Source organism: Coenobita brevimanus, chromosome 24, assembly GCF_032717465.1.
Source record: "Coenobita brevimanus isolate Jiangsu-jjx chromosome 24, ASM3271746v2, whole genome shotgun sequence".
Lineage (NCBI taxonomy): Eukaryota > Metazoa > Arthropoda > Malacostraca > Decapoda > Coenobitidae > Coenobita > Coenobita brevimanus.
This window is the reverse complement of record NC_136977.1, coordinates 7278646-7295265: the sequence shown is the minus strand read 5'-3', so window position 1 is coordinate 7295265 and position 16620 is coordinate 7278646. Positions and strand designations below refer to the sequence as shown.

At 43.1% G+C, this 16620-nt stretch overlaps 1 protein-coding gene across 1 annotated transcript in view; it reads left to right on the top strand.

The window, feature by feature from the left end:
- Window positions 1–10092: 10092 nt before the first annotated feature.
- LOC145393424 (transmembrane protein 242) overlaps window positions 10093–16620 on the top strand; it is a 44391-nt gene continuing 37863 nt past the window's right edge. Inside the window, exon 1 of the mRNA XM_080267520.1 lies at window positions 10093–10301. Coding sequence (XP_080123646.1) covers window positions 10193–10301 — 109 coding nt within the window. The 5' untranslated portion in view covers window positions 10093–10192. The remainder of the gene's footprint in view (window positions 10302–16620) is intronic.

Genomic DNA, 16620 nt, shown 5'->3' with positions numbered 1-16620 from the left:
TTTGTTTCTTTTTTCTCTTAAAGCATATTTAATCTTTATTATGATGTGGTATATAGCTTGAAACTGAAGGAGGAAAGTAGAAATTACCCACTCAAGATTGCAGACGATCATGTGCTGGTGAAAATAAGAAAACTTGCTAAAATTGGCTTGTGAATTTAAAAATGTTTTGATTGGTAAAATCTGAGTGACTGTCAGCAAGATATTTTGTTCCATATTACTCTTATAAGGCTTAGGATCTCAAGGCAACCCTACTGCAATCCAGAATAGTTAAAGGTAGGTGACCAGTTCACAGTCCTGATGGTACTGCACAACCAAAAACCTCTAATCAACTTTCAAACATTTAAGATACGTATGAATAAAAGATACTAGGTATGGGGCTACTGCCTGGCCTCAGCCTCGAGGCCACATTTTCAAGACCTTGGCCTCGACTTCAGCCTCCAAAACTCGCTTAAAGCTCAAGGCCACATATTCATGTCCTTGGCCTCAGTCTCAGCCTCCAAAACTTGCTTAGACCTCGACCTTGGTCTCTGGGCCAGGTGAAAAGTGTAAAGGTTTTGTGGTATTTCCGAGGCCAAATACACGTGCTGGCTCAGTAAATCACACACACACACACACACACACTTTTGTGGTATTTCCGAGGCCAAATACACGTGCTGGCTCAGTAAATCACACACACACACACACACACACACACACACACACACACACACACACACACACTGAGGGAATCATCGGAGGTAGACGTCCGGCACCGGCGCTCCATACCAGACCAACACGGCCAGTGGCAATACCTAAATTAGTATCTTTGAATGAGTCAAGCTCTGTACCAGGTTAGACTAAATGATTTTTCATTGTTAAAAGGAAAAGAAATAATAAGTTTAAATAAGACTGGTTCAAACAGAACAAAGAACCACGATGCATTGAGTCAGCTGGGTTTGTTTATACTACAGCAACACGGGGAAAGTGTACATACTTTGTAAGTACATACTCTGTTCATTTAGTATTACAAAATGGATACATACTTCAGTAAAACAAATTTGGAAAAGAAAAGGGATAAAAGTAAAAAGCAAAATGATGATTTCTACCAAGAACTTGTTGAAGTGGAGACTCACAATAGACTGGTTGAACGTGTACACAAACTAGAAATGGCTTTCAAAAATGAAATTGATGAAATAAAGAAGCAAATGCACTTGCAAAAGGAAGAGATAGAAAAACTAGGAAGGGAGGCCAATAAGAAAGACACAACCATCAGTGAACTAACAGTGGAATTGAGTATGCTTAGGAAGAAAGTGAGTGAAATGGGAAGTACAGTAGTCAATCACGAGAGTGTTATGGAAGAGTTAAAAAATGACACAGAGACAATTAGACAAGCAAGCAGTCTTATGGACCAGAGCAGTGATATTGAGGAGAAGATAACACAGGTGAATGAAGCTGTGCAAAGCTACAAAAATGATGTAGAAACCACGTATGCTGAAATGGTGAAAGTAAAGAAAGACTTAGAAACAAGGGTGGAGGAAAAAAGCATTAAAAAGGAAGTGAAAAGAATAATCCAAAACAATCCAAAGTTAGTCAGAGATTCAGTAGAATAAATAAATCAATAGTAATCACTGGTATAGAAGAGGAAGAAATTAAAAACAAGATCACTAGAGACAAAAAGGAGATGGCAAATGTAATGAGCTTACTGAAAGAAGTATCAGAGGAAATCTGTAGTAAAGACATAGAGGAACACAAAAGGTTAGGGAAATACGAGAAAAGCAAGACAAGACCTCTAAAGGTGACTTTCCAGAGTGTAAACACTGTGGAAGAGATACTAAAAAATGCAAAGAATCTTATGGAAAAAGAGGAGTTCAAAAATGTATGGATAAAAAGATGCCTAACACAAGAGGAACTGGAATTACTGAAAGAGAAAAGGGAGGAAGCAAAAACAAAAAATGAGGGAAGATCAGAAGAGGAGAAGAAGAAATTTTTTTACAAAGTAATAGGATTGCAGGTACGAAAGTGGTACACAAACAGGATGGAAGAAAAAGAGGAAGTTAGTAGAACCATGTCATGACAAGTATATAAACAAGATGATAAAGTTGATGTACTCAAATGTGGATGGAATGGTATCTAAATTACTAGAGATGAATGATTATGTCAGAGAAAATGAACCACAAATAATATGCCTAACTGAGACAAAATTAACACCAAGGATATCCAATGACATACTAAACTTAGAGGAATACAATATATGGAGAAGAGACAGAAATTTTAAAAAAGGAGGAGGAATTATAATATTAACTAAGAAAAATCTAAAAGTCAAGGAAATAAACCTAGATATACCATCACAAGTAGAACTGATTGCAGTAGAGATCGACACATCTGAAGATAAAGTAATTGTAGCCAATTTGTACATGCCACCCAGATCAAACACATGGGAAAGAGATGAATATGAGGACCTGGCAGAGAGTACAATTCAGAGTATAAGATCCTTGCTACATAAAATGGAAGAGAAATTGGAAAGAATTATACTAACAGGGGACTTCAATACAAATATAAATTGGAATACTCTAGATATAAATAGCCAAGAAAGCTGTTGGGACCAAAAGCTCCTGGATCTCGTACAAGAGTTTTTCTTAACACAACATGTGAGGGAAACCACTAGAAAAAGAGGACTTGATGTACCTTCAGTGCTAGATCTAATATTTACTAGGCAAGAAAATGACATTGACAGTTTAATATATCACCCTCCACTCGGCAAAAGCGATCATGCAGTACTAAATTATAACTTCAGGATAGCATATGACATAGTAAACAGCAATGACAGTTACAAAAAGAGCCTAAACTATAAAAGGGAAATTATCAAGACCTAAAGAAGTATTTCTTAGAAGTTGATTGGGAAAATGAGCTTAGAGGACAAGATTTAAATGCTGTATATAAAAAATTTTGTGAATTTTATGAAATAGGAGTCCAGAAGTACATCCCGCAGCACAAAGAAGCAGATAAGAAAATACAGAAATGGTTCAATACAGAATGTAAAAAATCAAAAGAAAGAAGAGATTTGTTGTGGAATAGATACAGAAGACACAATAGTGAAAGGGCGTATAATAATTACAAACAGGCAAGAAACGACTATACAAGAATAAGGAGGGAAGCCCAAAAACAATTTGAGGAGGATATAATAATTAAAAGTAGTGATCAACCAAAACTGTTTTACAGCTATATCAGAAGCAAAACCAAAGTAAAAGATATAATACAATCCATTACGGACGAGGGAATCACTTATACACAAGAGAAAGATATTTGTGAAGCACTAAATAAGAATTTCCAATTAGTTTTTACAGAAGAAAAAAATTTTGAGAGGGACTATGTGGAACACGCATGTCCACACATACTACCAGATATACAAATAGCAGAAAAAGTAATATGGGAGGAGTTAAGTAGATTAGACAGAGGAAAAGCAAGTGGTCCTGATGAAATTTCATGTTGGGTGTTACGAGAATGTGCAAAGGAGTTAAGTAAACCATTATTTTTAATTTTCAAGAAATCCTTGAGTCAAGGGAAACTACCTGATATTTGGAAAAAAGCAAATATAGTCCCCTTATTCAAGAAAGGAAATAGACAAAATCCTCTCAACTACCAACCAGTATCACTGACCAGTGTTGTAAGCAAGGTATTAGAAAAACTTATAAGAAAAGCTTGGGTAAATCATCTAGAAGAACACAGTATGATAACAGAAAGACAGTTTGGTTTCAGAAAAGGAAAATCATGTGTTACTAATCTGTTGAGCTACTATGACAGAGTAACAAACACAATACAGGAAAGGGAAGGATGGGTGGACAGTATCTATTTAGATTTCAAGAAAGCTTTTGACACAGTACCATACCAAAGACTTTTATGGAAGTTGTACCATCAAGGAGGAATTCGAGGCAAACTGTTTTGTTGGATGCAAGACTTTCTCATAAAAAGAGAAATGAGGACAGTACTAAGAGGAAACTACTCATCATGGAAAGAAGTGACTAGTGGAGTACCACAGGGTTCGGTGCTGGCACCAATCATGTTTTTAGTGTACATAAATGATATAAACAGTAACACTGGAAATGAGAGCTATCTGAATATGTTTGCAGATGATGCAAAAATACAAAGGAGAATTACTAGCACAGACTCTTGTAGGGAGCTACAAGAAGAATTAAATAAACTTCATGAATGGAGTAGTACATGGCAAATGGAATTCAATGTGGACAAGTGCCATGTAATCAAGTTTGGTAAAAGTGGAAAAAGACCTGATTGGGATTACAAGTTAGGAAATAAAACCCTATACACATCAGAAAGAGAGAAAGACCTAGGTGTGATTATCAGTAACAGACTATCTCCAGCTGACCACATCAGCGAGAAGGTACGGAACATGTATACACTGCTTGCAAATATGAGAATAGCATTCACATACATAAATGAAGACATGCTAAGAAGGATAATAACATCATTCATTAGACCAACCCTGGAATATGCATCAATAGTCTGGAGTCCTCATCTCAAAAAGCATAGAGACAAGATTGAAAAGGTTCAAAGGGCCGCTACAAGATGGATACCAAGCTTAAGGGACCTAAGCTACGAAGAAAGACTAAATAAACTGAATCTACCAACACTACAGGAGAGAAGGAAAAGAGGTGACATGATAATGCTATATAAGTGCATATCAGGAAAGGAGAAAATAGACATAAATGATTACTTAACATATGGAGAAGCATCAGCAAGAGGACACTGCAAAAAACTGCATAAGAAGAGAGGTGATAAAGACATAAGGAAATTCAGTTTCCAAAACAGAGCAATTGATCAATGGAATGCACTACCGAATGAAATAGTGTGTGCCAAAACAATTCACAAATTTAAGGATATGTACGATAAATATGGTTTAAGACACGGGACAGTACGAGCTTGACTCATTCCTGTAAAGATACAATTAGGTAAGAACAATTAGGTAAGAACACACATCACTACAACTTCAGGAAGGGAGGGAAAGGTGGTCAGAATAGGGGATAAAAGCGACCTGAAGTATGGTTGACCAGGTAGCTAATCTTAAGCCATCTATATCAGACAACAGCTGTCATAAATCAGTTCTGTTTGTTACCATTATAGTTTTGTTTCATTTCGCTTCATTTATAAAGGCTCCAACATGCTTGCATGTGTCGGCCTTGGTCACCTAATGGCGGCTCTCCATGTTGCTTGATCTCTGGCAGCCTCTCTATTCAGTCCCTATCCCTGAGGTCACACTCTATGACCTTGTCCCATGTCTTTTTTGGTCTGCCTTTCACAACCCAACCCCCAACATTAAAACTTCTCACTTTCTGCACCCAACTGTCATCCCTTATTCAACCCACATGCCCAAACTATCTCAATCTACCTCTAATAATCACAACACCAATACACTCCAGTCCCATCCTACCTCTGAACTCTTCCTAAAGTACCTGCTCAGCGGAGCGAGCCAGACACCACCACCCTAGGAGGAGGAGGGTACAGGGAGGCGACCCCCACCCCACAAGATGATGGGGAGACTTTTTTCACCTCCCAAGCCTTCTGAGCATAAACAACATATCTCTCCCATGACCCGACGCCCCTCTTCCTCACAGCCAGACCACCAGGCAGTACGCAGTTCAAGAGCACTACACTGCAATGGAGGAAGCACTCGCCAGAATCGGGGTGGGACTTGTAACTACAAAGTCCCAAGCAAGCCCTCGGACGCCGTCTCCACTGGATCGGCCTCCATAAAAGGAGAGAACTCTACTAGACCTCTAGTCTTGATACACCGCAGGGGAACAGCGGCACAGTAGTGCCCACTGGGTCTACCATGAGTGGAGTGACCACTGGTTCTCCATCCTCTGCCACACACCTTCAGGAGCCACCACATCCTATGGACGACCTTCACTGGGACTCCCCAGGAGGGAGGCAGGCCCAGGGGTAGACTCCACCAGTGCTACCTAAACAGGACAGACCACCGGTTGTCTCCCAAGCTCCCCCAGCCATGACGGCCGGAGGACAGACTCCACTGGAGCTGCGGCCTAGGCCAGGAGAGCCCAACAGGCCTTCCCCTCCCATCGTCCCCGGGACAGGTGCCCCAGTCCTGACGGCAGAAGGACAGACTCCACTGGAGCTGTGGCAGTAGCCAGGAGAGCCCACCGGGCCTCCCCTTCCCACCGTCATCAGATTCTGCAGCACCTGGAGGAGTGCCCTCGGATTCTCCTTCCACCTCTGTCCCGAGCAGGAACTCAGGCAGTGCCCACCAGGTCTGTCTGGCTGAAGAAGCACACACCAGGGCTCCCTCTCACTCCCTGGTCTGGAGTTCTGGCAGGGACCATCAGGCCCGCCAAGCTGGGGAGCAGACCACCGGTTGCTCTCCCTCCGCAACCTCAGGAGTTCCTACTGAGGGCAATGCTTCTTGCTCAGCCCACCCTTCCTGTGGCAAAGTGAGGTGCCCCTCTTCCCCAGAGGGTGGGAACTGCTGCAGCCCCTCCTTCACCATCCATGGGTGCTGCCAGACTCCCCCAGAGTGAGAGGCCGCAGTCCACTCCTGACGGCCTCCTCTCCCAGGCAAGGCCACAGTCCCCGGAGCTGAAGGAGCACCTCCAATGCCCGCCGCAGCTGCCGAACCTCTCCCGGTGTAGGTGGCCACAGCCTGCCCCTGACAGCTGCCCCTGCCGGACAGGACCATGGCCCCACTAGGGCGTCGCCTTACCCACAGCCGACCCTCAGCCCGGGCCTAGACAGGTCCGCCCCTAGGACTCTGACCACGACGAAGGCCCAGCACAGTGCTGCGCTCCTCCTGGCCCTATTCAGCCCTAGCCCAGAGGGCCCCACCTCACCCAGAAAGAGGGCCACCGACCACACTGCCCACCAGCTCCTGTAGGACCCATGGTGACCTCACAGACAACCTACAACCGGAATACACTCCTGACGGCCTGCCCCCAACGCCCGGCAACCATCTGCAGCTACCGGTGTAGAGGCCTCCCTCTCAGCGCCCCTCTCCGCCTGCCCCATGAGTAGAAAGACCCTGAGGTTGTTGTTTGTCCCCTAGTGACCTGAAAGACACGATACCCAGTGAACCAGCCCCCCTCCCCAGTGTCCCCAGTGCTACCCTCCCCCCCTTCCCCCTTGCGGAACCAGTGAACTCTCAACCACAGGGAAACCCACGTACAGAGTATGAAGTGAGAGGCCCCGGGCTGTCCCCAAGTGTGACCCTCCCCAAGTGCAATACACGACAGACTCTTAGTATCAGTGCCGTGCCCCCACCCCGTCCCCGTATGCCCCCCTCCCCAGACCAGTCTAATTCTGTGTATGCCAAGTGCATATACGTGTGGTATACGCACTGTGACTGACCCACGTAGAGATACTGTGTAACAACAGCTCCCCTCCCACCCTGTCACGCGAGTAGATAATAAGTGATATATTCTTCAGTTTTTCGTCACGCGCACGTAACATAAAAAAAATGGAAATGGAGTTCCCCCGAGCTAAGCCCTGTATTGGACTATATAGCCCCGCTAGGGTTACAGGAGGGAGCTACCCCTCCCGGCACAGCAGCCCGGGCGAGGGCACGTAACATAAGGTAGCTAGGATATGGCCCATGTCACGCGGATGTGTATAACTAGCTTAGGGTGCCATCCATGTCACGCGAACGTGTATGGGAATGAGAATAAACTTCCGACTATGTCACGCGCTGCATATCATGAAATAGACTATATTGTGAATGTTATACACACGGGAACAGAGCACACCTGATATATTGTATGAGATGTATGTGTATTACTGTGTGGGAATTGTCCTGTATAAGTAGAGTCATATCACTGCGTGTTGCTCAAACTCTCTATGAACTATGTGGAGATAGTGTAGAGTCTTCTGTGTCATATTAATATTCTGTATCATTTAGGTTTGGTCACGGACTGTAATGTGTAATTGGTTATTGTTAATATATACGTGTGCCTCTGACCAGTTGTGTTTGGACTTCCCTTCCTTGTCTGTATACTCTGACCCGGTCGAGAACAAAGAACCCAAGGTTGCAACGTATCTGAACCTGAGAAGTTGGGTCCCAGACCACCTTGCAGCAATACACTCATAACAAATGCCATATACAAAAATCCCTTGGCACGGAGGGAGAGCCCCCTCAACGTCAGGATAGGCAACAGCTCCCTGAATTTCTTCCAACCACTCCCCATTCTAGCCCGAGCTAGCTCCATCCCCACCTCCACCACATAACGTGTCTCCCAAGCAACAAAACTCTTCCATACACTCGAGAGACTCCATGGCAAGATCAATCCTTTCACGCCTAAACAATCTCCAAATGCTCTCCCCGTCACACCTCATGTCGAAAATTCTTAGTAGCTGTATACCTTGTATGCTATAATGTAACCAGTGAAGAAAGGCTTGGGACTTTTGGGAGGAAAATAATCATACAATATTACATTAATAACCTTGAAAAAAAGGCACCATTATGGTAAGGCCAGTCCACGTCAATAAAGTCATTACCGGTATATGCTACCCCTCCACTTCCACTGTTCTTCTATCACAATTTTTATTTTCCCCCCGTTTTTCACTCGTGTCTCTAACACAGAGTACCAGCGTACAGTGCCTCATTCCTTTCGTCCCGTCATCTCCAAACACTCCTCCCTTTCTGTCTGTCTCGAGAGAGAGAGAGAGAGAGAGAGAGAGCAACGGAGGGAGGAAAGGGGTTATGGAGTGCCAAGCATTGCCAGGTAATCCCTTCAGCCCTCCATGAAAATCTCCAGGGACATGAGTGCATAGCCTGAGGGAATGTTTGCCTTTTGTTTCCTCTGTATTTTGCACCATGCTTCTTCACCTCACCTTACAGGCGATTTGTCTGCTTGTCCGACGGAATGCTTTGCTTTGGCTTAGGGTGTATATTGTATGTCTTTTCTATTGCTTTGCTCCTAAAATATTAACATACCGGCGTATAGTACACGCGATCAAAAAAAAAAAAAAAAAAAAAAAAAAATCGACACGGGTGAACGATGTTTTCACAATGAGCGATGCTCCTGTTCGTGTTGGTTGCCAGTTTATTCTGAATGAATATTTCCCAGCCACATGGAACATATAAATCCTTCTTTATGGTTTGTTGAGAAAAACAGTTGAGATTCACAAGCATGAGAATTTTACTCAAAAATAATTTCGAAAGTTTCGTCCACCGTTAAAAAGACAAAGCACACTCATTCTTAACTCTCTCGCTCTCTCTCTCTGATTTTGGTTTATGATGAGTACTATACTGTCCTTTCTAATGTTTTACTCCTTATATATAATCAAGTTGGTGCCAGTACTAGAGGGAAGTATAAGCGCTGTCAGCCTGTCACACCTCCCCATTCTGCTCATCTCCGTAGACCAATCAGGAACGAGAGAAGGAAAGCCTTTTCCTCACTCCTACATGAGGGAGGCCGCGAGGCGCTTCTCCGCCCCCTCTCGCTGTCGCGAGTATAGGCAACAGGCTTCTTGTCGCATGCGTCACGTTCTACGGGCAACTTGTTGCCACCTGTTGCATGCCACGCAGTCGCATGCAACATGTTGCCTTGTGTTGAACTGGTTGGAACACACTTGGCCTATGCGACAATGTAGCATGCCACATGTTGCCAAAATGTTGCCTCGGTGGAATCGCGCCTAAACGTACTTATCCGACGCTGGCACGGCGAGACTGGCCTTCCCTCACACCGTCACTCACAGTCACACCTCCCAACTTCCCAGGTTCCCAACTCCTATTCGGGCCGATGGGTGAGTGGGCGGGGCCAAGGGGGCGGGACACAAGAGACTGCCTAACCAAACCTGTATAGTTTTGATGAGTGTTATATCATAATCCTCATTTATACTATTTCCAAACGTACTCAAAAGTATCGAGAATCACTTTTATAACTCATAACTCAAGAACTACATATTTGCCACCACCTTCTTTTGTAGTATGTGTACTTTGCATACCTATCCATTGGTAAATATTTCAATCACAAATAAATTGATCTGGAAATAAATGACGGGGAATCGACCTGACGGGGAATTGTCTTGTTTTTGTTGTGACGAGAAGTGGTTCCAGGATCTTCTGGCTGCTGTAGACGAGAGGAGGAAACATTCGGTTACTCGTTAAATGCCCGTTGCCAGTGTGATCTAGGCAGTAACACGACGCAACAAGGGCATTGAAACCTATATTGTTTAAGAAAAACGATATACAATGGGAACAAAGGCGACAGTAATGACGAGAGTGCAGGCTGAAGGGGATTCTTCGAACTCCCCGACAACGAAAGAGGATGCCGACAGTGATAGAAAGTTTAAGTACCAGGGTAATTTGATCAACTTGTTTATTAGTAAGAAATCAGAAAGGTATATGTATGAAGAGATAAAATGTACGCCTTACTCCAAGCAGCTGAAACACCTTACCAATTCAGTTCTTGTTCCTCCAGTTTGTCTTCTGTATATTTCTATTTTCAGGGTGGTCTTTGCCTGGTTAAAATTTCCCTTCATTATTATCATCACGTTCTGTAAGCTCTACCTATGATTGTGTATTCCTGGCATAATGGAAGCAACTTACTCAAAGGTGGATTTCATTTCTCATTTCCCAGCTGGAGGTTAGGGTAGGTTATGTTATTAGGTACGATTAAACTAGGTTGGGTTAGTTTTAGTTAAACACTTAGGTTAGGACAGCTGCTTCCACCATTATGCTGACAAGTGAAATGAGTTGTCTCAGCGGAACATAGTTAAAAATAACAAGGAAGCAGAGTTAAGAGGAAATGTTGGTAAAATTATAGTTTCAGCCAGAAACAGAATTAAGAGATTTTGATTTTTTTTTGATTTTTTTTTTTTTTGGCATTTTAGACAGTTGTAAGACACTTCTGCGGTATTTTCGTCGCAAATTATGTTTATTTTACTCTTTAAGGTTAGGTTAGGTTATCATCAAGAGTGAAAGAAAAATAATTTGTAACAAAAATGGGTATAACTTTAGAAGTAACCAACATTACCAATTTTCATTATATTACGTCCCTGAACTATTCTAACTAAGACTTACCTTTTAAGCCTAGTTTGAGTTGGGGGAGCAAATTTTGTAGGGGTAGTCATATAGTGGCTTAGGTTAGGCTATCGCTCAGTAGCGGATGAATGTCGCGTCATATTGGCTGGTGCAGGCGCTTGCACTCGTTCTATGTCAGGCCCTAGGTTATGCCTAGGTTAGGTTAGGTAAATTTAGCTTGGGTTAGTTTAATGCAAAATAGTGTGTTTTTAATTAATATTGATCTTGATTTTGGGGGATAAACCCTGTTTTGGAAATCTTACTCAAAATTCCAAAAGGGGGATTTTCCCAAAAAAACGAAGGTCAGAACTAATTAAAACACAGTATTTTGCATTGGAAAACATAAAAATAATAATAAAAGAAAACGTTGGTTACTTCTGAAAATTTACTCAAAAATGCCATAGAAGAAAAGTGTTTTACCATCGCATAATAAACTGAAAAAACTGATCAAAATCTTGTAATTCTGTTTTTGCCTGAAACTATAAATTTACCGTAGTTTTCTGTTTACTGTTTTCCTCTTGTTGTTACTATGTTTCCTCTACACCAGGAAACCATTTACGGTCAAACAATAGTATTGGTCCCACAGAAAACTCGAACTTATTCTACCTATCAGCCAATGCACCTCATTTTGCTGTACCGTACTCACCAGGATGTCGTTGCTCTTGGAAATGAATGGTTTACGAGAGTATTGATTTTTTCCTTCAGTACAGCAAGAGCCTGAACCGTGCTGCCGTGCAGCCATGTTTATCAACAGTAGCAGCAGCAGTCCCTCTTACATTGTTGTCAGTTTTTTTATATACAGTACTGTACATTTTAAACCGTTATATATACATTTTATGTTTTACACCGGCTTGACAGCGTTGGAATCACGTGACTTATGAAAGCCAATCACAGCTATCCCTCCCTCTTCATCAGCTAATCACATTTAACTTCATTTCGCCAATGAGCAAAGTTTCCCGCACTCCGCCAGATTCAAAAGTCAGTCCCACCATGTCTCTCCCGTGTAGTGGGTGTACTCTGAAGGCTTGGGAGATTTTCAAGGCTTTTTACCAAGAACCTGAGGCTTCCGTCGATTTTCTGTGTAAGCATGGCGTCCTTCCAAGTCAGGTGGAGTGTCCTCACTGTCATGCACGACTTCAGTTGCAACAAGACAGTCATCTCTGGGTGTGCCACCCGTGGAGTCTGACCCACCATCTCCAGAGTAAGGTAAGTTAGACCTTGTTAGGGGGGTTTGGGTTAGGTTAGGTTAGGTTAGGTTAGGTTCATTAAATTAGGTTAGGTTAGGTGAGGTGAGGTTAGGGTTATTTTACATCAAACCCTGCTCTCTTTCCAGGGCATCAGTATTGAAATGACATCCAAGATGGGTGTTTCCAGTGGTTTTTGGTGTGATTATTGATGATTTTGACTTAAATTTGTCAGAAACCGGTAGTTCTGTGATGACAAAAAATAGGTCACATATCAAAAACTATTGATTTCCAATAGAAATGAAGGTCAAATTCGAACAAACCACACCAAAAACCATTGGAAACACCCAGATTGGATGAAAAATCGTTGTGGGACCGATACTATGAATTGACCCCATTTGCTATGCTGGGTGGTAACCATGTAACCAAATTATGGCACCTGGTGGTTTAGTAGGTAATTAGGTGCTCCAATCAGATTGAGCCTGTTCAGGTTTTTATCCAAGGGGTGGTTGAGGTTTATTTGCTCAAAATGCCACTCAGGGATGAGTGAGGCTGGTCATTCTCATCTTAAATGTCGAGACCAACTTGCCTAGCCCTGAGCTCCTATGCTCCTCATGGGGTAACACAGGATTAGATGATGAATGAATGATTGAATATTACCATGTTTCTTATGCCTCATCGATATTTGTAATGACAGATTTACTAAAACTTACTCAAATTTGGTTGATATGTTAGCATATGGATACATTAAATTGTTAGATTAAGTTTGGATAAATTGTTAGGTTAGGTTTTGTTAGGTTAGGTTAGGTAAGATTAGAAAGTTGCTAAAATTAGGAAGTACTAAAATGCGACTGGGACGTGTGTTGGAAGAGTCCACCATTACGCTCATGGAATACACACCGGTAGTTCATACAGCAGAAGAAACTGGCAAAAACTAAGAGGGAAAGAAATTTAACATGAAACATTAATTTTCCAGCCAAAAAATAACCAGAAAACTATAAAACATTATCAGGAAGAACTGATTTGGTAAGGTGCTTCTGCTGCTTAAAGTATTACATATGCTGACCCTTTCATATAACCACAAAAATTTTGGTACCAGCATTTTTTTTTTTTCCAATAGATATACATTTTACTGTTAAGCAGCATTAGGACCAATTCAGTTGCTGCTATTCCAGTTTATTTTCTGTGTTTTTCAAACCATTTTCATAGTAGTAAACGATTTTTTTTTTTTTTTTCTGCATGTCATCATCATATTCGGTATGCCTCACTGACATTTGTAATGATGGTCTTGCTAAAACTTCCTTAAATCCTGGTTGTTAGGTTAGGTTAGATTAAATTGCTAGGTTAGGTTAGAATAAATTGCTAGGCTTTGTTGGGGTGTTAGGTTAAAATGTAAGGTTAGGGAGAGGTATTAAAAGGCAACCGGGACATATGTTGGAAATACAGTAGATCCTCTATATTCGCGGGGGTTAGGGGACAGAGACCTCTGCAAATGTGGAAAATCCACGAATGTTTGGTGCCCCTCGTAAGTGGCTCTGTGGTGACAAAGTCATCAGCTACATATTTACCTAGTTGTTACAACCATACAGTGCTCATTAACCCCTAGGCGACGGGCAAGGGTTTACCTATCCACATCCCAGAACCGGGTTATCTTCAGGATAATCGATTTTCCCCAAAATATTTATTTTTTCATCACAAATCAGTCACAAATGACAAAAAACATGTAAAATGCACATACCTGTACTTATTCTCTGTTGGCGATTTGGAGGTGGTGGTGTGGTGGTAGGGAGCTGGTGTGTGGCAGTTGGGCTATGTTCAAGGTCATGGTGGTGTGTTGGCGGTATTAGTGGAGGGAAGAGGGATGGATTACCTCGTGCCAAAATACGTGTTAAGTGTGTATTTGTTTCTCTCACTATTTCACAATGCCGTATGAACACAGTATTACAACTAAAGTAGCAAAAAACACAAGAAAGTAACTAATAAAGATTGGAATATTTTATGTTTTCCATGATACATATTTTCTAACAAATTTATGTCTATTTATTTATTCATTATTATTTACATATTATTTCACTGTTTTTAGTAACTCTTGACAGTATGATACTCTCCATACAATCTCCCCCACACCTCTCAGGGCCCCCTAGTAGCCCTTACCACCACCCCATCCCACCCCACCCCTCCCCTCCCGACCACCTACCCCAACCCTGAACCAGCATTAGCTGGTTCCAAGGCCACACTCTCCCTACGCCACCCTCCACCACGGCCCTCCTCACTGCTGGGCTGCCCTCCCACCCCCCCACCCACGCCCCTACCCCCTCCCCCGGCCAGCCAGCATTACCCCGAGCACCAGCCATGCTGGGACAATACTCTGAGTCCATATGTCACGCTACTAAGTTCAAACATGCCTGCGAAAAATTAAAATATCATATGACGTGGACCGTAGGCCTCTACGAACACGTCATATGACGTGGACTGGCACCTAGGGGTTGAATACAGAGTTTACTCACATGAAGTTTTGCTGGTTTTGCTGGATGAGCTCTGATGACTGGTAGTGATGATGATGACAATGAAAATGATTAATCATGCAGTTACTTGATGAGATGATGCAGAGTGGACTGTATCTACATGGCATGAGGAGTCTACATGTGCGTAGGCTCCTCGTCTCCACTGTTAGCGTCATCACCGATTGGTGGTGGGTCGTCAGTGTTGCCCTCAGATGCAGGTGGAGAGGATGATGAGTTGTCATGGTCAGGTTGAGATGCAGGGACGGGTGCAGGCTGCTAAGCCACAAGCTCAGGCTCAGGTGCGATGGTGGAAGTTCACTGTGGTGGGGCCATAGCAGCAGGCTGCAGTCTCTGTGGGAAGAAGATGGTGATGGGGAACTGCTTCTGCTTCCTCTTCATGTCCTCAAACACAGTCTTGTATGGAGTGAAAGCCTGGTTGACGTTGCCCATCACCTTCAGTGGCCTCACCATCAATAGGTCCACGTCATAGGCAAACTGTTTTAGGTGTGCGACCAGCCTCATCACCTACCCCTGCTTTTCAGGGGTAAGAGCTTGCAGCTGCATGGTGTCATCGGGATTTCCCTCTTCCTCCTCCTTGCCAGTGGACCACGCCAGCTCCACCACTACACTATTGATGAACTCACTTGTTAGCACAGCACTGCACTTGTAACCTTGGTATATATGTGAGAGCACAAATATATGGCGCAATATCGATATTACGGAAGGTTTTACGTGGCAGGGAAACTACCGCAACAATGGCTGGACACAGACTAAGAGAGAAGTGGTGCGGCCTTGAGCACAGGACAATGTGATGGCTTGTTGTGGGGTGTGCATGGCGGGACTTATTGTGCCGCGAGTGCCCTCACTGCGGGGGAACTGACGGGGGGACAATCCACGAATGTTCAAAACCGTGAAAGTTGGAACCACGAATGTAGAGGGTCTACTGTATCTACCATTGCACTCGAGAAACAGTTGATGCAGTGGAAGGAACATGACTAAGAACAGTAGGGATAGAAATTTCACGTGAAATGTTCATTTACCACCCCTAAAATATAAAAGATCATTAGGACATGGTACGAATTGCGATGTGGAATGTAAGGGGTGTGAATGATGAGGTGAAAGAGAGAGAGATTGTCCAGGTGCAGAAGTGGGCATATGTGGAACAACTGAGACTAAATGACCAGGTAAGAATGGGAGTATGGATGGGGCATATGTGTGGGAGTAGGTGAATATGAGAGGGCAAAAGAAGGAGTATGTATTGTGTGCAAGAAATGAAAGGAGAGTATAAGAGAGTATGGATCAGTTGGCTCAAGGATTGTGTGGATATGATTGAAAGTAGGACTACAATTGTAGGCGATTTTGTCTATGTATGCGCCAATGCAAGATTGTGCAAGTAAAGTGAAAGAAGAGTTCTGGGCAAATGTGGAAGCTTGCATGGAAAAGTATGAAAGGAATGACAGAGTGTTTTTTATTGGAGATATGAATGGAAAAGTAGGGAATGTGAAGGTGGATGGAGTAGTTGGTGAATGGGGTGTGTCTGCAGAACTGGGTGAGAATGGCAGTGCTCTAGTGGACATTTGTGTACGGAAGGGGTTGGTGATAGCAAATACCCTCTTTAGGCACAAAATGATCCACAGGTATACATGGTGAGTGATGAGAAGGGTGAGTGGTGAACTGAGTGAACAGAAGGCAATGATTGATTATGTGTGTGCGGATGACAATGAGAAGGTGTGTAATGGATGCAAGAGCTTACTGAGTTTGAGGGAGTGAACATTCTGACCACCACTTGGTGGTGGTGAAAGTCAAGGATCAAATGCAATGGAGGAATAGAAGGAAGGAAGGACAGGAGGAAGTAGTCCATGTAAGGAGGGTAGAAAGGTTGCAAGAGGATGGGAAAAAAGGAGAAAAT